Below are 25,443 nucleotides of genomic sequence, written 5' to 3' on the forward strand. Positions count from 1 at the left end.
TAAAAAGGCCCAAAGTGTCGCTGAGGCTCGGGGGTTTGTGGTGAGTCGGGGAGGCCAGTTTGTGCAGCTACAGTGAGGAGGCAAAAAGGAAGTAGAAAGAAATCGAAAGGTGAAATTACAGCCAAGGGGGTAAGTGATTGGCTGGTGATTAGTGAGTAGTTTTTCTTTTTCTTTCTTTATCAGTAAGTCACCTTTTAACGTTGTTGCCCAATTAAGTTAATCTAAGGGTTAAGTCATGGGCAGGAGAGCTCGGACACATGTTATGCTCCTCCTGTACTATGTGGGAAGTCAGGGACGCTTTCGGTGTCCCTGACGACTACGTGACGACAGGAAGTGCATCCGCCTGCAGATTCTGACAGACCGCATTGCGGAATTGGAGCTGAGGGTGGATGAACTCTGGAGCATCCACGATGCTGAGAATGACGTGAATAGCACGTTTAGCAAGTTGGTCACACCGCAGGTAAAGGGTACACAGCCAGATCGGGAATGGGTGACCAACAGGAAGAGCAGTGGAAGGAAGGTAGTGCAGGGGTCCCCTGTGGTCATCCCCCTGCAAAACAGATACACCGCTTTGGGTACTGTTGAGGGGGATGACTCATCAGGGGAAGTCAGCAGCAGCCAAGTTCATGGCACTATGGGTGGCTCTGCTGCACAGAAGGGCAGGAAAAAGAGTGGGAGAGCGATAGTGATAGGAGAATCAACTGTAAGGGGAATAGATAGACGTTTCTACGGCCGCAATCGAGACACCAGGATGGTATGTTGCCTCCCTGGTGCAAGGGCCAAGGATGTCTCGGAGCGGCTGCAGGACATTTTGAAAAGGGAGGGTGAACAGCCAGTTGTCGTGGTGCATATAGATACCAACGATATCGGTAAAAAAGGGGATGAGGTCCTATAAGCCGAATTTAGGGAGCTAGGAGCTAAATTTAAAAAGTAGGACCTCAAAAGTAGTAATCTCAGAATTGCTACCAGTGACACATGCTAGTCAGAATAGGAATCGCAGGATAGCTCAGATGAATACGTGGCTTGAGGAGTGGTGCAGAAGGGAGGGATTCAAATTCCTGGGGCATTGGAACTGGTTCTGGGTGAGGTGGGACCAGTACAAACCGGACGGTCTGCACCTGGGCAGGACCGGAACCAATGTCCTAGGGGGAGTGTTTGCTCGTGCTGTTGGTGAGGAGTTAAACCAATATGGCAGGAGGATGGGAACCTGTGTAGGGAGACAGAGGGAAATAAAAGGGAGACAGAGGCAAAAGATAGAAAGAAGAATAGTAAAAGTGGAGGGCAGAGAAACCCAAGGCAAAAAACAAAAAGGGCCACATTACAGAAAAATTCTAAAGGGGCAAAGTGTGTTAAAAAGACAAGCCTGAAGGCTCTGTGCCTCAACGCGAGGAGTATTTGGAATAAGGTGGACGAATTAACTGCGCAGATAGCAGTTAATGGATATGATGTAATTGGCATCACAGAGACATGGCTCCAGGGTGACCAAGGCTGGGAACTCAACATTTCGGAAGGATAGACAAAGAAAAAGGAGGTGGGGTGGTGTTGCTGGTTAAAGAGGAAATTAATGCAATAGTAAGGAAGGACATTGGCTTGGATGATGTGGAATCAGTATGGGTGGAGCTATGGAATACCAAAGGGCAGAAAACGCTGGTGGGAGTTGTGTACAGACCACCAAACAGCAGTAGTGAGGTTGGGTTCAGCATCAAACAAGAAATAAGGGATGTTGCAATAAAGGTACAGCAGGTATCATGGGCGACTTTAATTTACATATAGATTGGGCTAACCAAACTGGTAGCAATGCGGTGGAGGAGGATTTCCTGGAGTGTATTAGGGATGGTTTTCTTGACCAATATGTTGAGGAACCAACGAGAGAGCTGGCCATCCTAGACTGGGTGATGTGTAATGAGAGGGGAAGAGGGGAATAATTAGCAATCGTGTTGTGCGAGGCCCCTTGGGGAAGAGTGACCATAATATGGTAGAATTCTTTATTAAGACGGAGAGTGACACAATTAATCCAGAGACTAGGGTCCTGAACTTAAGGAAAGGTAACTTCGACGGCATGAGGCGTGAATTGGCTAGAATAGACTGGCAAATTATATTTAAAGGGTTGATGGTGGATAGGCATTGGCAATCATTTAAAGATCACATGGATGAACTTCAACAATTGAACATCCCTGTCTGGAGTAAAAGTAAAACTGGGAAGGTGGCTCAGCCGTGGCTAACAAGGGAAATTAAGAATGGGGTTAGATCCAAGGAAAAGGCATATAAATTGGCCAGAAAAAGCAGCAAACCTGAGGACTGGGAGAAATTTAGAATTCAGCAGAGGAGGACAAAGGGTTTAATTAGGAGAGGGGAAATAGATTACGAGAGGAAGCTTGCCGGGAACATAAAAACTGACGCAAAAGCGTCTATAGATATGTGAAAAGAAAAAGATTAGTGAAGACAAATGTAGGTCCCTTGCAGTCAGACTCAGCTGAATTTATAATGAGGAACAAAGAAATGGCAGACCAATGAAAAAATACTTTGGTTCTGTCTTCACGAAGGAAGACACAAATAACCTTCCGGAAATACTAGGGGACCGAGGGTCTAGTGAGAAGGAGGAACTGAAGGAAATCCTTATTGGTTAGCAAATTGTGTTAGGGAAATTGATGGGATTGAAGGCCGATAAATCCCCGGGGCCTGATAGTCTGCATCCCAGAGTACTTAAGGAAGTGGCCCTAGAAATAGTGGATGTATTGGTGATCATTTTCCAACAGTCTATCGACTCTGGATCAGTTCCTGTGGACTGGAGGGTGGCTAATGTAACACCACTTTTTAAAAAAGGAGAGAGAGAGAAAACGGGTAATTATGGACCGGTTAGCCTGACATCAGTAGTGGGGAAAATGTTGGAATCAATTATTAAGGATGAAATAGCAGCGCATTTGGAAAGCAGTGACAGGATCGGTCCAAGTCAGCATGGATTTATGAAAGGGAAATCATGCTTGACAAATTTTCTAGAATTTTTTGAGGATGTAACTAGCAGAGTGGACAAGGGAGAACCAGTGGATGTGGTGTATTTGGACTTTCAAAAGGTCTTTGACAAAGTCCCACATAAGAGATTGGTGTGCAAAATCAAAGCACATGGTATTGGGGGTAATGTACTGGCGTGGATAGAGAATTGGTTGGCAGACAGGAAGCAGAGTCGGGATAAACGGGTCCTTTTCGGAATGGCAGGCAGTGACTAGTGGAGTGCCGCAGGTCTCAGTGCTGGAACCCCAGCTCTTTACAATTTTCATCAATCATTTGGATGAAGGAATTGAGTGTAATATCTCCAAGTTTGCAGATGACACTAAACTGGGTGGCGGTGTGAGCTGTGAGGAGGATGCCAAGAGGCTGCAGGGTGATATGGACATGTTAGGTGAGAGGGCAAATGCATGGCAGATGCAGTATAATGTTGATAAATGTGAGGTTATCCACTTCGGTGGCAAAAACACGAAGGCAGAATATTATCTGAATGGTGGCAGATTGGGAAAAGGGGAGGTGCAACGAGACTTGGGTGTCATGGTACATCAGTCATTGAAAGTTGGCATGCAGGTACAGCAGGTGGTGAAGAAGGCAAATGGCATGTTGGCCTTCATGGCTCGGGGATTTGAGTATAGGAGCAGGGAGGTCTTACTGCAATTGTACAGGGCTTGGTGAGACCTCACCTGGAATATTGTGTTCAGTTTTGGTCTCCAAATCTGAGGAAGGACATTCTTGCTATTGAGGGAGTGCAGTGAAGGTTCACCAGACTGATTCCATGGATGGCTGGACTGACATATGAGGAGAGACTGGATCAACTGGGCCTTTATACACTGGAGTTTCGAAGGATGAGAGGGGATCTCATAGAAACGTATAAGATTCTGACGGGACTGGACAGGTTAGATGCGGGAAGAATGTTCCCGATATTTGGGAAGTCCAGAACCAAGGGACACAGTCTTAGGATAAGGGGTCAGCCATTTAGGACTGAGATGAGGAGAAACTTCTTCACTCAGAGAGTTGTTAACTTGTGGAATTCCCTGCCACAGAGTGTTGTTGATGCCAGTTCATTGGATATATTCAAGAGGGAGTTAGATATGACCCTTCCAGCTAAAGGGATCAAGTGGTATGGAGAGAAAGCAGGAAAAGGGTACTGAGGTGAATGATCAGCCATGATCTTATTGAACGGTGGTTCAGGGTCGAAGGGCTGAATGGCCTGCTCCTGCATCTATTTTCTATGTTTCTATGTTTGAGCAGCAACCAGAAGGGCAGAGCTGGCAACTGGGAGACAAAGGGTATGGCCTGGCCATCTGGCTCATGACGCCCCTACGCGTGACACGGACGGAAGCCGACCGTCAATACAACATGGCGCACATTGCAACGCACAGCGTCATTGAGAGGACCATTGGCATATTGAACCACCGTTTCCAATGCCTGGACCATTCCGGAGGCCACTTGCAATACTCTCCTCAGATTGTTGGTCACTTCATTGTTGTGTGCTGCATGCACCATAACTTAGCCATCATGAGGCAGCAGGAGCTGGTAGTGGAACCAGACGACCCATGTGAGGGGCCAGTGCCTGATTATAGTATTTTGGAAGAGCAGGATGAGGATGATGACGACGATAAGGAAAGCATGCAAATGCCTGATGCCGGAGCACAAGTTCGTAGGAGGGCTGTCCATCGTGCTCCTTCAACGATTGCTCAAGCCTGCGCCAGCAGCTCATCCGTGAACGCTTCAATTACTGATGCCTGAGGGCTCTGCGACCATTGTTGTGCATGGACATGTTTATTCTTTGGAGTTGTTCCTATGTTGTGTTGTGTTAATGGAACATGATTCGGTTTTAATGAAAAAATATTTTATTGAAAAGTTAACGTCACTGTAATAAAATATTTGTTGTATCAAACTTTACTTTTTAATATAACTCTTAAAGATCACTTATAAACTTGTAAAGTTATAAAACAATTTCAATGTGAAAAATCTTACACTCTTAAGATCACTTAAATTTCAAGATCACTTTTAAGGTACAAAATTAAATAAGATACAAAATGTGAGAGCATTTACACTATAAGATCACTTAAAAACCCTAAGATCACTTGTAAGTTGTTAAGTTACAAAACTTACAAAACAATTTCAATTTGAAAAACGCTACTACAGCTACATCAAGAACAAGAACAAAAGCAGCAAAGAAAGGCTGCAACCATCTCTCATCCACATCTCAGTGAATGTTCACTTCCTCATGTGGGTGTCATTTGATTGGCAGGGCTGTGTGCCCGTATTGCAGCAGCTACCTCCATGAGGGCCTGTGCCGTCACTTGCATGCCCTCCCTGACAGCCTGTGCCATCGATTGCACTCCCTCGGACATTCCCTCCCTAAGTTCCCATGTCATTACTGTTATTTCTCCCGTCAGGACCGTCACCTCTTCACCTACTGCACTGACGCTACCGATGAGTGATAGGGTAAGCTCATTGGTCTCCACACCCAATGCCACAACCTGAGCCGTGCCTGTTGTATGCTGCATCTCAGGAGAGCGTGTCTCCAATCTCCTTCTCCTCTGCCTGGGTCTGCCTCGCGGCACCACCACACTAGGAGGCGCGGTGTTGCAGACAGCAGTACGAGAGAGAGAGGTGTGGGCTGGGATGGTGGGACGCTCGGTGTTCCAGACGGCAGCACTCGAGTGCGAGCCGTGGGCTGGGATGGTGGGTAAACTGCTCCATTATATCACCAGCACCACTGGGACCCGCAACGTCTGAATCAGAACCATGGAAGGTGGAACCAGAACCTATGCGAGTGGGAGGCGCAGGCTCGGACGGTGGTGCACTGGCTGTAAACTGCTGCATTACACCAGCAGCACCACTGGGACCCGCAACATCAGAATCAAAGCCATGGAAGGTGGAACCAGAACCTATGCAAGGGGTTGAAACTCTGATGCCCCTTAATGGGGGGCTCATACACATTAATTTGGAAGCTCTCCCCGTAGACATTTCAGTCATCGCCGCCATCATCCAGTCTGGATTGTCCGCATCTGGTTGTACTGGTTCTTGTTCTGTATCTTCAGGATCCTCGGGGTTGGCAGCATCATCATGTTCTGCAAAATACATCAGAACAGTCAAATGTTTAATAGCAAGGGAGGGGGCAGGATGGGTGGCATGAGTACTCTCACACATAGCAGGCCAGGCAGCAGGTTGATTTGAAGGGCTAAGATGCATTTTCAGGACTTGCCCTCTTCCTCACGTGCGGGTCCAGCTTGTGCTGTACTGATTGCTTTTCTCCATGTATGACTCATCATAGCAGCTACCCTCTGTTCCAAGGGTGTCAGTGGATGCAGATTGGGCACGCCTCCTCCTGTTCGAGTTGCTTCCCTTTTGTTGTGTGCCAATTTCTTCTGCAAAGAGTAAAATATAACTTTTTATTGAGTGCGTCTTTCTGCAGGGTGGGACATACAGATAGTCACATTACAATTACGATTACATTAAGAAATGAAAATATTACTTACACGAACTACTTGATCAAGGTCATGCCATTTCTTTTTACACTGGCTTCCAGATCTCATGGTATGCACCACTGCGCAGTAATCTTCTGCAACTTGGTTCCAGCGTTTCTTCATTTCTTTAGGTGGCACTTTCATGCGACCTCTGTTGCTGGTATCGAGCTCCTGCCATCTCTGCTCAATGACATTGACTAATATCTCCACTTCCTCATGCAAGAAATTCTTTGTTCTTGGTGGGCGTTGTTCCATTGCTGTATTGAATTGACACTCTGATTTTTCAAAACACGCAGTCCTTATTTTGCATGCACCTATGCAGCACCTGTTCTGGAAGTTTAGCAGTGAACAGCAGCACTCACTGATTTCAGCTGGTGAGTTCTTCAACAGTGCTGCTAAAAGCACTCCTTCAGACACCAAAAAATCACCAAAGTTCAATCCTGAGCCTTTCCAGAGGTCCACGAGACAAATCAGTACTTTTCTTCGTCCCTTTAAAAATGGCCGAGTGCCAATGTTTATGGGTTGCTGCGCGTGCTCCAACACGCACGCACTGGGCTGGCGGCACGACGTTCTCTCATTTGACTTAGCCCCGCCCCCCTGCACTTGCAGAATCGGCGTGACTCTGTGGCTCCGCCCCCCGCTGATGTCTGCGCGTCGCTCCGAGGGACCTGCAGGGAGCCCGGGAATTACAAGGTACATTTTTGTCGCGCTTTTAGGCGTGAAAAACGGGCATCCATGTCGGGGCTGCGCGTTCTAGGCGCAGCCCGAAACTTGACCCCATTAATTCCACACATGTCCATGATCATCTTTCGCCAATCTAATAGCAGCCTTTGTTTTCTTTAGCAGTTCCTTGTATTCAACTCTGTTTAATTGATTATTAGATGCCTTTAATTTATCATCGAATCATTCAGCATAGAAGGAGGCCAAGGTAATGTGTAAGCTCTTAAATACAGAAGTTTGTATTCTTTTTTTTTTCTGTTTATTTTGTTTTAATATTTCCACAGCTTTTCATGCAGATTAATGCATTGTATCCAAGAAAATTTGGAACATGGACTGACTATGCCAAGAAGTATTGCAATGCTCATCTGAGGTAAGAAAAGTAATTGGGGAGATTAGTCCTGATTGACCAGCATTTTCTCTTTATAGTCCACATAATCTTTGTATGGAATGTGTTGCCTTGGTGAAGGAGCAGCTTGGCAGCATACCACTCCAGGGAGCAGCACGTGCTGGAGCAGGAGAGCAACGGCAGTGAAGAGGAACGTCACCAAGATTCAGGTCGTTGATTGGCGCGTGGGCAGATACAGCAGGAGCGGCGAGGTCAGGGCAAAGAAGCGGCGAGAGATTGTAGAGGGACGTGATTGGGGCCCAGGAGAGGCGTGAGTTTAGGGCCCAGAAGAGGCAAGGGCCCAGGGTCAGCATGGGCCAGCCCACACTGCGATATGTGTGCGCACTAGGTCCATGCAGCAGAGCTGATCTCCAGTCGTCTTGGTTAATCCTTGCTACTGGACCAAGACCTAGTTCTGTCAAGCCTGTGTGGTGGCTGGTGTGCAACGGTCACCACACATTAAAAAAAATCCACGCACAGGCATCTTCCACCCTTCACCATGTTGTTCGGGACCTGGAATTTTTGGTCCTTCAGTGAAACACGTGTGAACTTTTTGACGTGGAAGCAAGTCATCCTCGATTCGAGGGACTGCCTATGATGATGATATGCTGAAATAGCAAAATTATGCTTCATGGGGAACAACATTCAGCTGACTCAATTACTGTCTTTTGTTATTGCATTTTGAATTATTTCGTCAACTGACCTCATTATTTATCTTATTGGCAGATTGGATCATTCAAAAATCAGTCCATTCCTTATTCATATTTTATGCAAATAGTCTGTTGGGGCTTGATTACCAGTAATGAGTTGACATAAAAACAGAAAATGCCAGAAATATTCAGCAGGTCAGGTAGCATCTGTGGAGAAAGAAACATCAGGTTGATGATCTTTCGTCAGAATGAATTGACACTTTGTCTCCATGGTAAAGTAGATAATTAACTTGCCAGTAAATGAACTGGTATGATGATACAATACTGCAGACATTCAAACCCTATTCTGAAGAAGGCAGCTCATATTGAGATAAAACATTTGTTGATGTATTAGTTTTTGACTAATTGGCTGAATCACATGCAAGATGTTTGATATCTGTCATCCAGAGTGAACTTGGGCTAGCATATTTGAGAGAATACTTCCATTTTTTTCTTTTTAGTAATGAATAATATGATTGCTTGCCGTTCCAGCTATCGGAGTCACTTTCCTAAAAATGTGCCTGCAACTAAGTAATCTTTTCAATGGCTGTTCAAGTGAAGTTTTTGTAGCTAAACTCTCACTCAAACAGTGGGAAAGATACAATACCGTTGAAAGTGGAATGTACATATCAGCCTGTATTTGTAAATAAAATGTCTAAGTTTGTTTACAGTGTAAAAATGAGAAAATGTTTAAGGTATTTTAACTGACGTTCAATAACAGGTATTTTGGCAAAAGAGCTCAGTGGGATTGCAAAGGAGCCTCCAATTTAGATGAACTTCACCAACGTCTGAGTAACATAATGATCCGACGAATGAAGGATGAAGTTCTGACCCAGCTGCCTCCTAAAATTCGACAGCAAATTCCATTTGATTTGTCAAAGGAAGCTACTAAGGTGAGGGTTTTATATAATGGTTGTATTGCGTGAATTTCTAGTTTGAGGATAAATTGTTAACTTTTCGAACTAACATTTAGAAAGACCAAAATTTTTTTTTGCCTTGATTCCAAGCATCTAATATATTGCCAGTATGTCAGATCTCTTGGGACTGATGCTGTGCTTAGTTGCTAAGTAATCTCATGTATTTTTCTGACATCACGGATTTAAAGGTACTCAAATAGATAGAATTGTTTAAATTTACAAAATTGAATAAAAAAAATATATTTTTGTTTCAAAGTGTTAAGAATCTAGATTTTTTTTTAATATCATATATTTTAAGACTTTAAAATATTCATATCCTTTTAAATCTTTGTGCATATGTGTGCTAGCCCTTGCACCAGCTTTACCTCTGCTCTTATCCCAGTCCTATCTCAAACCCCAGCTCCTCCCAATCTTGTGGTGCAACTCTTAGTGTTTTAGCCTGCAGGTCCTGGGTGACACTATGGCCCCAAGTTTCCACACGATAAAAAACGGGGGCCCCTCCGAGCTGGGTGCCTGTTTTTCGCGCCGAAAAAAAAACGCGCGATTCTGGAGCGCCCTGCAGCTCCATATCTGCTTGGCGCGGCGCCCAGGGGGGCGGAGACTAGCACTCGCACCCCGATTTTGTAAGTGGGAGGGGACAGGTACCATTTAAATTAGTTTTTTTCCTGCCGGCAACCCTGCGCGTGCGCGTTGGAGCGTTCACGCATGCGCAGTGTGAAGGAAACATTGGCACTCGGCCATTTTTGTAGTTCTTTGTAGCTGTTTAATTTTTGAACATTTTTTAATAAAAGTACATTGCCATCAGCACATCAGCACTGAGGCTTCTTGCAGCAGTGAGAAGGCTGCAGGAAGCCTCAAAGTTGAGGCCGTCGTTTCCCGACGGCCTCTCCCCCCCCCCCCAATCCCCCCCCCCGCCATCGGGAATGGCTGCTGAACTTGTGAGGCTTCCTGCAGCCTTCTCACTGTCTCCTTTTCCCTCCCCCCGCCCGCCGTCTGGAACGGCTGCCTCCTCCCCCCCCCTTGCCGTCGAGAACAAACGGCTTCCTCCTCCCCCTCCCCCCCCCCCCCCCCCGTGGGAACGAACGGCTGCCTCAACTTGTGAGGCTTCCTGCAGCATTATCCCTGGCTGAAGCACTTTCACACAGGTAGGAAGATGGTTTATTTTATCTTTTCTTTGCTTATAAATTTTTATTCATGTTGGATTTATTTGTATAATATTTGTATAAGTATAAATAAGGATTTATTGTCGAATTTAATGACTTCCCTTCCCCCCCCCCCCCCACCTCGTTCTGGACGCCTAATTTGTAACCTGCGCCTGATTTTTTAATGTGTAGACAAGGTTTTTTCAGTTCGACAAAAATCTTCACTTGCTCCATTCTAAGTTAGTTTGAAATACGTTTTCACTGTGGAACCTTTGAAATCAGGCGTCAGTGGCCGGACACGCCCCCTTTTGAAGAAAAAATTCTGTTCCAAAGTGAAACTGTTCTAACTGACTAGAACTGCAGAAAAAAAAAATGTGGAGAATTGCGATTTCTAAGATAGTCCGTTCTCCACCAGTTGCTCCTAAAAATCAGGCGCAAATCATGTGGAAACTTGGGCCCTATGTGTCAGACAAAAAAATGGTGCAGCCAACACATAGTCACTCTCCAGCTTATGCGCAACGCTACAGTAGATCAATTTGTGTATCATAATTATGATGAGTATGATTTTTTATGGGTAGAATAGATTTTGCATTTTCTGAAGTCAGAAACAGTGGATTTCTTTTGCGTTTTACAAATAATATTCTGAACAATAAATAATGAGACCAGTTGGCCAAATTATTCAAAATACAAAAATAAAATTCATAAATTACACACCTACTCTACATACTTTGTAGTACCTCAAAGACTTAGGAGCCGAACTTGCCCTCCACCACGTTTGACAGTCATTTTCCATTCCATAGACTCTGGATCAGTTCCTATGGAGTGGAGGGCAGCCAATGTAACCCCACTTTTTAAAAAAGGAGGGAGAGAGAAAACAGGGAATTATAGACCGGTCAGCCTGACCTCAGTAGTGGGTAAAATGATGGAATCAATTATTAAGGATGTCATAGCAGCGCATTTGGAAAGAGGTGAAATGATTGGTCCAAGTCAGCATGGATTTGTAAAAGGGAAATCATGCTTGACAAATCTTCTGGAATTTTTTGAGGATGTTTCCAGTAGAGTGGACAAGGGAGAACCAGTTGATGTGGTGTATTTGGACTTTCAGAAGGCTTTCAACAAGGTCCCACACAAGAGATTAATGTGCAAAGTTAAAGCACATGAGATTGGGGGTAGTGTGCTGTCGTGGATTGAGAACTGGTTAGCAAACAGGAAGCAAAGAGTAGGAGTAAATGGGTACTTTTCAGAATGGCAGGCAGTGACTAGTGGGGTACCGCAAGGTTCTGTGCTGGGGCCCCAGCTGTTTACATTGAACATTAATGATTTAGACGAGGGGATTAAATGTAGTATCTCCAAATTTGCGGATGACACTAAGTTGGGTGGCAGTGTGAGCTGCGAGGAGGATGCTATGAGGCTGCAGAGTGACTCGGATAGGTTAGGTGAGTGGGCAAATGCATGGCAGATGAAGTATAATGTGGATAAATGTGAGGTTATCCACTTTGGTGGTAAAAACAGAGAGACAGACTATTATCTGAATGGTGACAGATTGGGAAAAGGGGAGGTGCAATGAGACCTGGGTGTCATGGTACATCAGTCATTGAAGGTTGGCATGCAGGTACAGCAGGCAGTTAAGAAAGCAAATGGCATGTTGGCCTTCATAGCGAGGGGATTTGAATACAGGGGCAGAGAGGTGTTAATACAGTTGTACAGGGCCTTGGTGAGGCCACACCTGGAGTATTGTGTACAACTTTGGTCTCCTAACTTCAGGAAGGACATTCTTGTTATTGAGGGAGTGCAGCAAAGGTTCACCAGACTGATTCCTGGGATGGCGGGACTGACATCAAGAAAGACTGGATCAACTGGGCTTGTATTCACTGGAGTTCAGAAGAATGAGAGGGGATCTCATAGAAACATTTAAAATGCTGACGGGTTTAGACAGGTTAGATGCCGGAAGAATGTTCCCAATGTTGGGGAAGTCTAGAACCACAGTCCCTGTATCCAGCGGGAGATTATATTCCAGACCCACATTCAATGTCCCACAGTCCCGGTATCCAGCGGGAGATTATATTCTGGGCCCACATTCAATGTCCCACAGTCCCAATAACCAGCAGGAGATTATATTCCAGACCCACATTCAATGTCCCACAGTCCCGGTATCCAGCGGGAGTTTATATTCCGGACCCACATTCAATGTCACACAGTCCCTGTATCCAGCAGGAGATTATATACTTGGCCCTCATTCAGTATCCCACAATCCCTGTAAGGATAAGGGGTAAGCCATTTAGGACCGAGATGAGGAGAAACTTCTTCACCCAGAGAGTGGTGAGCCTGTGTGGAATTCTCTACCACAGAAAGTTGTTGAGGCCAATTCACTAAATATATTTAAAAAGGAGTTAGATGTAGTCCTTACTACTTGGGGGATCAAGGGGTATGGCGAGAAAGCAAGAATGGGGTACTGAAGTTGCATGTTGAGCCATGAACTCATTGAATGGCGGTGCAGGCTCAAAGGGCCGATTGACCGACTCCTGCACCTATTTTCTATGTTTCTATGTTTGGGGCGGATAATTAGAATTAACTTAAGATTTAGTGCCTATAGAGATGGGGTGGAGAATGGAGCGATATTCAAGATTTTTTGGGAATCCTCCTGGTGCTGTTGGATGTAGAACCATGTCAGGGGCGGAAGGAGGGCGCGGTTGTGCCGTGTCACACTGACGCTTCGCAATGTCCTTCCCCTTCACTTAAAGGGGAGGGACGCAGCGAGGCCTCCGTGGCGCGCACTGGGCCACCAGGGAGGGGTTGCCGGGCTTCCTGTTGGCAGCCCAGCCGAACAAGCGACCCCCATTGTCGACAGTTAAAACAAAATGCTGGCTGCAGCGGTACGTCCTCCTCTTTAAGGGCAGCCGCAGCACCCAGCCACAGGCAAGCTATCGGGCACACTTATTGCGGGTGCACAAAAGGGGTTGGCGCACAAGGCAGGGCGGGAAAGACGGGGCGCACCTGACCCTACCCTGACATGTTGCGCACTCACCCGTCCTCCGGGCGGAAAGGCCTTGCCGCCCCATTACTGCTTCTCAGAGACGGTAACTGGCCTTAAAAAGGAGCAATTTCGACCACTTTAAGTCTGTGAAAAGCAAGCATGTCTAATTGTAATGTGGTCTGCCTTGATTTCTTTTAATATTGCAGACCTAAAAGAGATTTCATATTACTATGTATCTGACTTGCCAACTTTGCAAAAGAAAATCTAATTTTGTAACCTGTTTAAAATAAAGTACACTAAGGTTGAAACTTGCCTATCTTGTTACATTCAGCTGTTGTGTGTAGGATATTTGACTAATTTTGTCTTTCAGGGTAGATATAATATAAAACACCAAAGTAGACAAAATTATAACAGTAAATGATTCTTTAAATAGCTCTTCTCCAAAATATCTTCATCAGATCTATTATTAGGATTACATAAAAAGCTGTTTGTTTTCTTGGTATCGGGTGAAGACTGTCCTAAATTCACCTACTGTGACACAAATGTGATTACTGCTGCACGATTCCTGGCATTCTAACTTTCTAAATATTTAACAATTTCTCCTTGAAACATTCTTGGCCCTTGATTTATAACACCAGAATAAAGAATTTCCATCTTCGCCCCCAGCCTGTCATAAGCTGCTATAATTGAACAGAGCATGTGACTGACCTACCCAGCATTGACGTTTTTGCAGGAACAGTCTTGTATCTTTGGGAATTTTCCTGCTCTTGTTCCTCCACTTTTACAGGATAAAACTGGGGCATGCATCACAGATCCATTAATTGCTCTGCCCTTTTCCGTTCATAACATTGTTCTTTCTGACTACGTAGGAAATGAATGGCAGCATTGAGGAGTGGGAGAAATTAATGAGAGCGCTGCACTCGAGTTCTGCAGAGACCGATAACCCCTTTGTACAAGTCATGGGGCTCATCACTCGCATGTATAAACAAACCGCTATTGCAAAGGTAGATGCACTATCAGTTAATTTTATCATAGCAGTTTGTCAATTTCAACATAAATGAAATATAAATCTTAGCTACATTAGGTATCATTCTAGTGACATATTTGTTGTCCCAGTTTCCCCCCCCAAAAATAATCTGAATATTTTGAGCCTTGTTTTTTTACATTTGAGATTGATTACAACATGGTCTTTCAGACATAATTCTCTTAACCTTTTCATTCCGTTGTGCTATGTTCACAAATTTGCTCAACTATCCAAAACAACAAAGGGAAAAAAAATGTGTTTTTTGTCAGTGTATTGCTGCATTGATTTTTAAAATATTCACGGTCCATTTCCTTCCTAATCTCCTCTATTAGGAGGGCAAGACAGTTTATCCCACATTAATTGCCATGGATACTATTAGTGCCACTTGTCAGTGTACGAGAATGTGCAATTTTCCAGTGCAAAAAGTGCCTTGACCAATTTTTCTTTTCTCTTTCACTCAGTTAAACCTGCCACATCTCTCACTCGGGGAAACCTAAATGCACATGGCCGTATAGACTGAGATTTAAACTCGTGCCCCTTGGTTGAAAAGAACTTACATTTCCTTTCACGTCCTTTGTACATCCCAAAGCAAATGCAAGCAATTAATTAATTATTTTTGAAGTCACTGTTTTGTAAGCAGACATGGCTACCAACTTGCACACAGCATGCTCCCACAAACAGCAATGAGATAAATAAATTGATAATCTGTTTTTGGTGGTGCTCGTTGAGGAAAAATAAGAACATAAGAAATAAGAGCAGGCCATTCGACCCTTCGAGTCTGCTCTGCCGTTCAATATGATTATGGCTGATGATCTACCTCGTTCACTTTCCTGCACTAACTATCCTTATATCCCTTAACTCCCTTTAATATCCCAAAATCTATCGATCTATGTCATAAATATGCTCAACGACCCTCTGGGCTAGAGAATTCCAAAGATACACCACCCTTTAAGTGAAGAAATTTCTCCTCGTTTCAGTCCTAAATGGCCGACCCCTTATTCTGCTTCTCGACTTCCCAGCCAGGGGAAACATTCTCCCTGCATCTATCCTGTCAAGCCCTGTAAGAATTCTGTACGTTTCAATGAGATTACTTCTCATTCTTCTAAACTCTAGAAAATATAGGCCTAGTTTACTCAATCTCTCCTCGTAGGACAATCCCCCCATCCCAGGAATCAGTCTGGTGAACCTTTGTTGCTCTCCCTCTATGGCAGGTATATCCTTCCTTAGGTAAGGAGATCAAAACTGTACACAATACTTCAGGTGCGGTCTCACCAGGGCCCTATATAATTGCAGTAAGACACCTTTACTCTTGTACGCAAATCTTCTCGTCATAAAGGCCAACATGCCATTTGGTTTCTTAATTGCTTGCTGTACCTGCATGTTAACTTTCAGTGATGCGTGTACAAGGACACTCCGATCCCTCTGAACACCAACATTTTCCAATCACTCACCATTTGAAAAATACTTTGCTTTTCTATTTTTCCTTCCAAAGTGGATAACTTCACATTTCTCCACATTATATTCAATTTGCCATTTTCTTGCCCACTCACTTAGCCTGTCTATATCCCTTTGAAGCCTCTTTACATCCTTCTCGCATCTTACATCCCCACTTAGCTTTGTATTATCAGCAAATTTGTATATAATGGGCCCAAGTTTCGAGCCGCGCCTAGAACGGCGCAGTCCCGACCTGGACGCCCATTTATCGCGCCACAAAGTGCGCCTAAAAAAACCCTCCAGATTCTCCAGCTTCCTGCAGGTCCTCTGACCCTCGGTGCAGCGCAGCACGAGCTGTAGGGGGCGGAGCTAGGACCCTGCGCCGAAAACAGTGCCGGGACCTCTGCACATGCGCGCTACAGTGGGCACGCAAGTGCAGTAGCTCCAGGCGCCCAAAACTGTGTGGGAGGGGCCGAAGCACGCAGCCCCTAGCCCTGGCCCAATGGCCTCACTGGGGCTGCGGGAATAAGGCTCCTCCCACGGCCAGCTCCCACTTCCTCCCGACCCGACTCGACTCCCACTTCCCGCCTCTGGACCGGACCCGACACCGACCTAACTCCCGCTTCCCCCCCCCCCCCCCACCGCCCCCGGACCCGACCCCCCGGACTGGACCCGACCCGACTCCCGCTCCCCCCCCCCCCCCCCGCCTCCGGACCCGACTCCGACACCGACCCGACTCCCGCTTCCCCGCCCCCCCCCGCCCCCGGACTGGATCCGACCTGACCTCCCTCCTCCCGACCTGACCTCCCTCTCCCCCCGACCCGAACCGACCTCCCTCCCACCACTACCCCGACCCGCGCTCCCCCCGACCCGACCCAACGCCACCTACCTGTAAATCTGGTGGTGGGGACGGGCCCTGCCCGAAGTCTCGGGCCCGGCCCGTTCAGCCTCCCTCCCCCTTCTCCTTTCCCCCCCCATCTCCTTTCCCCCCCCATCTCCTTTCCCCCCCCATCTCCTTTCCCCCCCCATCTCCTTTCCCCCCCATCTCCTTTCCCCCCCCATCTCCTTTCCCCCCCCATCTCCTTTCCCCCCATCTCCTTTCCCCCCCATCTCCTTTCCCCCCCCATCTCCTTTCCCCCCCCATCTCCTTTCCCCCCCCATCTCCTTTCCCCCCCATCTCCTTTCCCCCCCCATCTCCTTTCCCCCCCCCATCTCCTTTCCCCCCCCCATCTCCTTTCCCCCCCATCTCCTTTCCCCCCCCATCTCCTTTCCCCCCCAATCTCCTTTCCCCCCCCATCTCCTTTCCCCCCATCTCCTCCCCCCCCATCTCTTTATCCCCTTCTCCCCCATCCCCCTTCTCCCCCAACCCTCCCCTTCTCCCCCGTCCCTCCCCCTTCTCCCCCGTCCCTCCCCCTTCTCCCCCGTCCCTCCCCCTTCTCCCCCGTCCCTCCCCCTTCTCCCCCGTCCCTCCCCCTTCTCCCCATCCCTCTCCCTTCTCCCCCATCCCTCCCCCTTCTCCCCCATCCCTCCCCCTTCTCCCCCATCCCTCCCCCTTCTCCCCCATCCCTCCCCCTTCTCCCCCATCCCTCCCCCTTCTCCCCCATCCCTCCCCCTTCTCCCCCATCCCTCCCCCTTCTCCCCCATCCCTCCCCCTTTCTCCCCCATCCCTCCCCCTTTCTCCCCATCCCTCCCCCTTTCTCCCCCATCCCTCCCCCTTTCTCCCCCATCCCTCCCCCTTTCTCCCCCATCCCTCCCCCTTTCTCCCCCATCCCTCCCCCTTTCTCCCCCATCCCTCCCCCTTTCTCCCCCATCCCTCCCCCTTTCTCCCCCATCCCTCCCCCTTTCTCCCCCATCCCTCCCCCTTTCTCCCCCATCCCTCCCCCTTTCTCCCCCATCCCTCCCCCCTTCTCCCCCATCCCTCCCCCCTTCTCCCCCATCCCTCCCCCCTTCTCCCCCATCCCTCCCCCCTTCTCCCCCTTCTCCCCCATCCCTCCCCCTTCTCCCCCATCTCTCCCCATCCCTCCCCCTTCTCCCCCATCCCTCCCCCTTCTCCCCCATCCCTCCCTCTGCTCCCTCCCCCTCCCCTCGCTGTCAGAAACACAGACACTGACAGACAGAGAATGAGAGACACATACAGACAGACAGAGAGATAGAGACACTGACAGAGACACACTGGGGTGGTGGGGGGGGGGGGGGCATCCCAGCATGCTGTTGGAGGGCTCCCAGTGCTGCAGTCGGTAAGTAGAAAATGTTTTATTTATTAATTTTTTTTGATTGATTTATTGGTTGATTTATTGATGTATTTATCATTTATTATTGATGATGGCTCTTTATTTGTAAAACTGAAGTGTTTAATGTTTGTAAACTTCCCTTTAAACCCCCCCATTCCCTACACCTGATTTGTAACCTATGCCTGATTTTCTAAAGTGTCGACAAGGTTTTTTCGAGCGTACAAAAATCTTCACTTACTCCATTCTAAGTTAGTTTGGAGTAAGTTTTCACTGACGAAACTTTGAAAACAGGCGTAAGTGGCCGGACGCGCCCCCTTTTGAAAAAAAATTCTGTTCCAAAGTGAAACTGTTCTAACTGACTAGAACTGGAGCAAACTAAATGACGAGAATTCCGATTTCTAAGATACTCCGTTCTACACCAGTTGCTCCTAAAAATCATGTGGAAACTTGGGGCCAACATATTTGTTCCCCTTCATCCAAATCATTGATATAGATTGTGAATAGCTGATGCCGAAGCACTGATCCTTGCGGTACCCAACATGTTGAGCAGGATGCTTTGAATAGTGCCATAGGATTCTTTATGTCCACCTTAATAGGCAGATGGAGCATGATTTAATGTATCATCCAAAATACAGCTCCTCTTACAACGTAACACTCCCTCAGTATTGCGCTAAAGTGTCGACCGAGATTCTATGCTCAAGGCTTTGGAATGGGACTTCGTAGAATCGTACAACACAGAAGGGGACCATTTGGCCTATTGTGTCTGAGTTGGCTCTTTGAAAGAGCTATCTAATTAGTCCTACTTGCCTGCTCTTTCCCCAAAGCCCTGAAAATGTTTCCTTTTCAAATATTTATCCAATTCCCTTTTGAAAGTTACTATTGAATCTGTTTCCACCACCCTTTCAGGCAGTGAATTCCAGATCTTCTTAACTCGTTGCGATTCTCCTGACTTCCCCTCTGACTTCACAAAATATTTTTTGCAAACCATAAAATAAAGTTTCATAATCCCAACAATTTATCAACTGTATTGCCACTTATTAAAGCATCAAACTGTAGAGATATTTTTAATGTCAGGTGGTTAATGCAGCTTTAAAAAGTTAACTACCCAACATTGCCAATTTCGAAATAGGATTATATATGATGACATAGGATATGTGGCACAGAAACAGGCCACTCTGCCCAACCAGTCCATGCCGGCATTTATGTTCCACTCGAGCCTCCCCCCATCTTTCCTCATCTAACTCTATTAGCATAACCCTCTATTCCCTTCTCCCTCATATGCTTGTCCAGCCTCCCATTAAATGCATATTATTTGTTTCAACCACTCCCTGCAGTAGCGAGTTCCACATTCTCTTTGGGTAAATAAGTTTCTCCTGAATTCCCTATTGGAATCCTTGGTGACTATCTTAAATTGATGGCCTCTGGTTATATTCTTCCCCACAAGTGGAATCATTCTCTCTGTATCCATTCTATCAAAACCTTTCATACTTTTAAAGACCGCTATTAGGTCACCTAAGAGAAAAAGGATCCAGCCTGTTCATCCTTTCCTGATATATAAATTGCTGTTAAAATTGGTGCAATTTCAGAGCATTTCAATTAAGATTCTAAACTTCATCATTAGTAATATAGTTCATTATTGAACTGTTTAATTAGGTGTAAGAGTAAATAAATATCCAGATTGTATTGGTGCTTATTTTATTGTTTGCCATACATTAAGGATTTTAAAATGGATCTCTTCATTGTGCTGTGTTTGTGTGATCTGATTTAAGTTCTACTTTGTGATAGATAATATTTTATAATTGTATCAGTGTCAGGTATTTTATTTATGAATTGCCATAAATATTTGAAATGTTATTTTGTAATGTATATAAAATCAGAAGCTATTCAAACCAAATATTTGGTTCAAACCTGCAGTACCATTGAGATTTTTCTTTGTTAATTTATGCTATAGAATCTAAAATACTTCTTCATCTCCACCCAGTTCTGATTATGAATCAGTCAGCTGTGTGCGAAACGTTGATCTCAATGGTTTGTTTCATTAATTGACATCCTTAACATCTAATTGTGTAAACAGTTGCTCGTCCTATGTAGATTTAGCAAAGATGGTTAATATATCCTTGCACTAAACATTTCATTAATTATTGTGATATCAATCTATATGACACAAATGAGCGGAAAGCTTACATATGTGATTCTGCTTCAGGCAGGAGCAGTGAAGGACTACATTAAAATGATGCTGCATAATGAGAAATTGAAGTTCTTAGTCTTTGCTCATCATTTAACCATGTTGCAGGCTTGCACAGAGGCTGTGGTAGAAAGTAAGGTAATGTACATTTTAAACCATTTTCATCTTATTACCAAAATTAATTTCACTGCTGGTGCAGGTTCTGATCAATACTGGATCTTTATACTCCATGATCCAGTTTAGTAACCCTTATTAGGTAAAGAAAGAAATAACTTTCATTTATAGTATCTTTCATGACCTTGGGATGTCTCAAAGTGCTTAATAACTAGCGAATCTCCCATGTACTATTCCATGGGTAGCCTAGAGTGCAGTTGTGGTATTTAGTTGCTAACCTGGCTTGTCCCAGGGCAAATCCAGATAATTGTAGCTGGTTATAAACAACTGAAGTATATCAGAGGTCAATTGTAAATGCTTCTACATCTCGGGCACCAGATGGGTCACTAGCTTTCTTTTTAAGATCATTTTACATACCATAAGGATGATACTTTACACATGTTAAGCATAAGACTATATCCATGAGAGATGCGTTTACCTGTGCTTGGTGGACGATTATATATGAGAGATTGGCTTATATAAGCCAGATGCAAAATAATACAAAAGAACTGGGTTTACTTGGTGCGGTTCCCAAAGTTACAACAACTTGTACAGGAACATCGGAACAGGAGTAGGCTATTTAGCCCCTCAAGCCTGATCTGCCATTCAGTGGGATCATGGCTGATCTGTGACCATACTCCATATACCTGCCGTTGCCCTATATTCCTTATTACCTTTGGTTAACAGAAATCTCAAATTTTAAATTAACGATTGACCCAACATCAACTGCTGTTTGCAGAAGAGCATTCCAAACTTCTACCACCCTTTGCAAGCGCCTTTAAAGTAGTAAAATATCTCGAGATGCTTCACAGGAGCGTCATCAAACAAAATTTGACACCGAGCCAAATGAAATAATATATCAGATCAAGGAGGTAGGTTTTAAGGAGCATTTTAAAGGGGGAGAGAGAGATAGAGATGGACAAAGGTTTAGGAAGGGAATTCCAGAGCTGAGGACCTCGGCAGCTGAAGGCACGGCCGCCAATGGTGCAAAAATTGGGCATGCGCAAGAGGCCAGAATTAGGAGTGCAGATATCTCTTGAGTGTTATATGGCTAGTGAAGGCTAGAGAGAGAGGGAGGGGTGGGTGAGGCCATGGAGAGATTTAAAAACAAGAATGACCAATTTTTCATCGAGGCGTTGCCTAACCAGGAGCAAATGTAGGTCAGCGAGGGGTGTTAAGTGAATGGGACTTGGTGCGAGTTAGGATACGGGCAGCAGAGTTTTGGATGAGCTTAAGTTTATGGAGGGTGGCCAGGACTGTGTTGGAATAGTCAATTTTAGAGGTCACAAAAAGCACGGATTAAGGTTTCAGCAGAAGATGAACAGAGGCAGGGGCAGAGTCGGCTGATTTTCTAAAGGTGGAAATAGGCGTTCTTAGTGATGGTCAGAAGCTCATCTCTGGATCAAATATAACACCAAGGGCTAGAATTTCGCCACCCTAACATGCAAACAAATTTTTTGTCCTCAAAGTAACTCCTTAAAATTGCACGAACCTTAAGGATGGCGTTGTCAAAATATAGCCATTTTCAGAAATGCCATACATAAAAAAATATATATATTGCCTAAATTTGGCCGTTTGGCACCGCCGTACTCGCTTCTTGAAAAACCTTGCATTGCAGCTTTAAGAATGTCGGTAAGTAAGAAGACCTACAAAAAAGTACTTATATTTTTTTTCAGCGATTATGTTAATGCTTTTGTGAATGTGTTCTCATGTTTGAAAAAAAAATGTTGGTGTTTTTTTTCTCCTGCATTTTTCACGATAGCGGCCTCGCGGTAAAGTTGGAGAGGACGGCGTTTGCCAACACGATTCCTCCAGCAACGCCGTTTTTAACGACGGGGGTATTTTTTGGCTAAACTTACCCCATTAAAAAAATGGCGAAATTTCTCTTTTTTTTTCACAAAAATGGTGTTATTTGTCAAGTAACGACAGTCTGGCGAAATTCTAGCCCGACGTTTGCAAACAGTCTGGTTCAGCCTCAGACTGTTTCCAGAGAGAGGATGGAGTCGGTGGCTAGGGATTGGAGTTTGTGGCGGGGTCCAAAGACAATGGCTTCGGTCTTTCCAATATTTAGTTGGAGGAAATTTCTGCTCATCCAATACTGGATGTCCTAAAAGCAGTCTGACAATTTAGAGACCATGGAGGGGTCAAGAGAAGTGATGGTGAGCATTGGGTTGACTTCGAATGATTATAGATCATAGATTTTAGATTATAGATAATGTGGCAAGTCAAAGTTCAGGCTCAAATCTGTTAGCACCTTTTGACAGTTATTTTGCTACTCAGTTTTCATCGTGTAAATATGAAATGTCATGTAACATTTTAGATTTTTTTTTTAGGCACGGTACATAAGAATAGATGGTAGTATTCCATCATCGGAAAGGATTCATCTTGTCCATCAGTTTCAGAATGATCCGGAGACACAAGTTGCAATCCTCAGTATCAAGGCTGCTGGACAGGTATTACAATTATAATGAAAAGACCTTGGGCTAGAAATTTGGTTCTTGGTGATAACTGTATTTTTTTCGCCAAAATTAACGTTATCGCAACGCTATCGCTATGAGGCCGTAAATTCAAGGTTTAACTTCCGCAGCGGTAAAAATCAGCATTGAACGAGGATTCGCAGTGCAAACCGCAATCCTCACCAACTTTAGTCCGAGGCCGATACTGCTGCGAGTTGGGCCGAGGGAGGATGGGAAAACACCAAAAAATAAATTGGAAAACAAAATAACACCATTCACAAAACATTTACAAGACACTTATCTAGTGAATCACTACAAAAGAATTAAAAAATAAAAACTTTAACTTATCTTTTTTGCAGGTCTTCATACTTACCGCTGCTCCAAGGGCTGCAACGCAGCTTTTTTCCTGGCGGTCTTTTTTGCACAAAATATGGTTCCGCGCAGAGCCAAATTTTTGGCGAAAGAGATATTTCGGGTCTTGCATGGTGGCGTCCTCTCCAGCGGTATTTGAAAATAGCTGCTGTAAAATGTCTCCAACTTTTCCGCCAACCGGGTTTTCACCGAAAAAGGTGAAATAGCACCAAAGACACGGTCGCAAAATCGCCGAATTTCTCGCCCTACTAGATCTGTAGCTGCTTTTTTAAGATATGTCAACCTTTATTAAGCAAAAAAGGTAATTGATAAATACTGTTGGATATTATTTGGAAAGGTAATTGATGAGCGCTGTTGGATATTATTTAGAAAGTTTGTTACTGTTGATCTTAAAGGCATTATTTTTTTCTTCAGTTCACTTCTGTGTTTCATCATTTCTCGAGAAAATACTAGATTAGATCATAGAATCGTAGAAACTAACGGCACAGAAGGAGGCCATTCGGCCCATCATGTCCCTGCCAACCAAAAAATAATTATCCATCCTAATTCCACTTTCCAACTTTGGTCTGTAGCTTTGTAGGTTACAGCACTTCAAGTGCATATCAAAGTTCTTTTTAAATGTGATGAGGATTTGTACCTCTACTCCCCTTTCAGACAGTGAGTTCCAGACCTCCACCACCCTTTGGGTGAAAACATTTCTCAACTCCCCTCTAATCCTTCTACCAATTATTTTAAATCTATGCCCCCTAGTTATTGACCTCTCTGCTAAGTGAAATAGGTCCTTCCTATCCACTGGTGGATGGGGTGCCAATCAAGCAGAATTCAAGTTGGTGCAGAATCACAGGTAACAACCAACCTGTTTTGTGCAACACTGTGCATTAATACTTTATATTATAAACTAGTTGCAATAATTCCTCTCAAGTCTGGTTGTCCCAAGTTGAAATATTACTGGGACTTAAAGTATGTAAGCAACTAGTTATTTTACCCAATTTTATTGTCAAAATCTTATAGTTCTTTAATTCAATGATTATTCAGGATCTTTAATGGTCGACCAGTATGATTACTTTACACCAGAACAAGCCTAAATACAATAACTGTTTCTTGTTTCACAATCCTCATAGGGTTTAACATTTACAGCTGCTACACATGTTGTCTTTGCTGAGTTGTACTGGGATCCTGGTCACTTACTGCAGGCTGAAGATCGAGCTCACCGTATAGGACAGTGCAGCTCAGTTCACATTCATTACCTCATCGCAAAAGGAACACTGGATTCACTGATGTGGAGCATGTTAAAGCGCAAGGTACAGTTTCACTGATGAATACTTATATGAATGTTCACATAGCATGCAGATACAGCAGGCAATTAGGAAGGCAAATGGCATGTTGACCTTTATTGCAAGGGGATTGAAATACAAAAGTAAGGCAGTCTTGCTACAATTGTACAGGGTTTTGGTGAGACCACACCTGGTTTTCTGTGCACAGTTTTGGTCCCCTTGTCTGAAGAAGGATATATAGGTTAAACCTCCCTTATCCAGAACCACCCCTCGTCCAGAACCATTCCCAGCCAACGGGTGGCGCATGCACAAAACTCCGACATGAACAAATTGAAGTCCTTCCTTACTGCCGACTCCCGCAATCGCTGGCCTGACCCCGCGATCCACCGCCCCCCATGATCTCTCTGCCGCACTCCCAGCCCCAAGACAGCCAGCCCTGATATTCCCTTGTTCAGCACCTGTACCATCCAGTGGTCACATGACCACCCCTCATCCGTAAAAATCCCTTATCCAGAACAGGCCAGGTCTCGAGAGTTCCGGATAAGGGAGGTTCAACCTGTACTAGCCTTGGAGGCAGTGCAATGAAGGTTCACTAGATTGATCCCTGGAATGCGAGGATTGTCCTATAAGGAGAGATTGAGTAGATTGGGTCTGCGCTCTGGGGAGCTTAGAAGAATGAGAGGTGATCTCATTGAAGCATACAACATTCTGAGGGGGATTGACCGGGCCAATGTCGTTGCACCTAGCTGGAGAGTCTAGAACTAGGGGACATCGTCTCCGGGTAAGGGGTCGGCCATTGAAGATTGAGATGAAGAGGAATTTAATCTTTGGCATTCTCTACCCCAATGGGCTCTGGATGCTCAATTGTTGAGTATATTCAAGGCTGAGATAGATTTTTGGATTTTCGGGGCATCAAGGGATATGGGGGTGAGGCGGGAAAGTGGAGTTGAGGTCCAAGATCCAACAGGCAGCCTGGCACCCCCTCTTGGATGCCAGGCCACTGGC

General features: G+C 45.1%; 1 protein-coding gene across 4 annotated transcripts in view; it reads left to right on the plus strand.

The window, feature by feature from the left end:
* zranb3 (zinc finger, RAN-binding domain containing 3) overlaps window positions 1–25,443 on the plus strand; it is a 186,126-nt gene that overhangs the window by 101,664 nt on the left and 59,019 nt on the right. For 3 of the 4 annotated variants that reach the window (XM_070875416.1, XM_070875417.1, XM_070875419.1), the window contains 6 exons: window positions 7,487–7,572; window positions 8,998–9,169; window positions 14,179–14,313; window positions 20,202–20,321; window positions 22,670–22,789; window positions 24,286–24,465. In XM_070875416.1, coding sequence (XP_070731517.1) covers window positions 7,487–7,572; window positions 8,998–9,169; window positions 14,179–14,313; window positions 20,202–20,321; window positions 22,670–22,789; window positions 24,286–24,465 — 813 coding nt within the window. The remainder of the gene's footprint in view (window positions 1–7,486; window positions 7,573–8,997; window positions 9,170–14,178; window positions 14,314–20,201; window positions 20,322–22,669; window positions 22,790–24,285; window positions 24,466–25,443) is intronic. The other variant, XM_070875418.1, reaches the window with a different exon arrangement.

This window comes from Pristiophorus japonicus, chromosome 3, assembly GCF_044704955.1.
Source record: "Pristiophorus japonicus isolate sPriJap1 chromosome 3, sPriJap1.hap1, whole genome shotgun sequence".
NCBI classification, from domain to species: Eukaryota; Metazoa; Chordata; class Chondrichthyes; family Pristiophoridae; genus Pristiophorus; species Pristiophorus japonicus.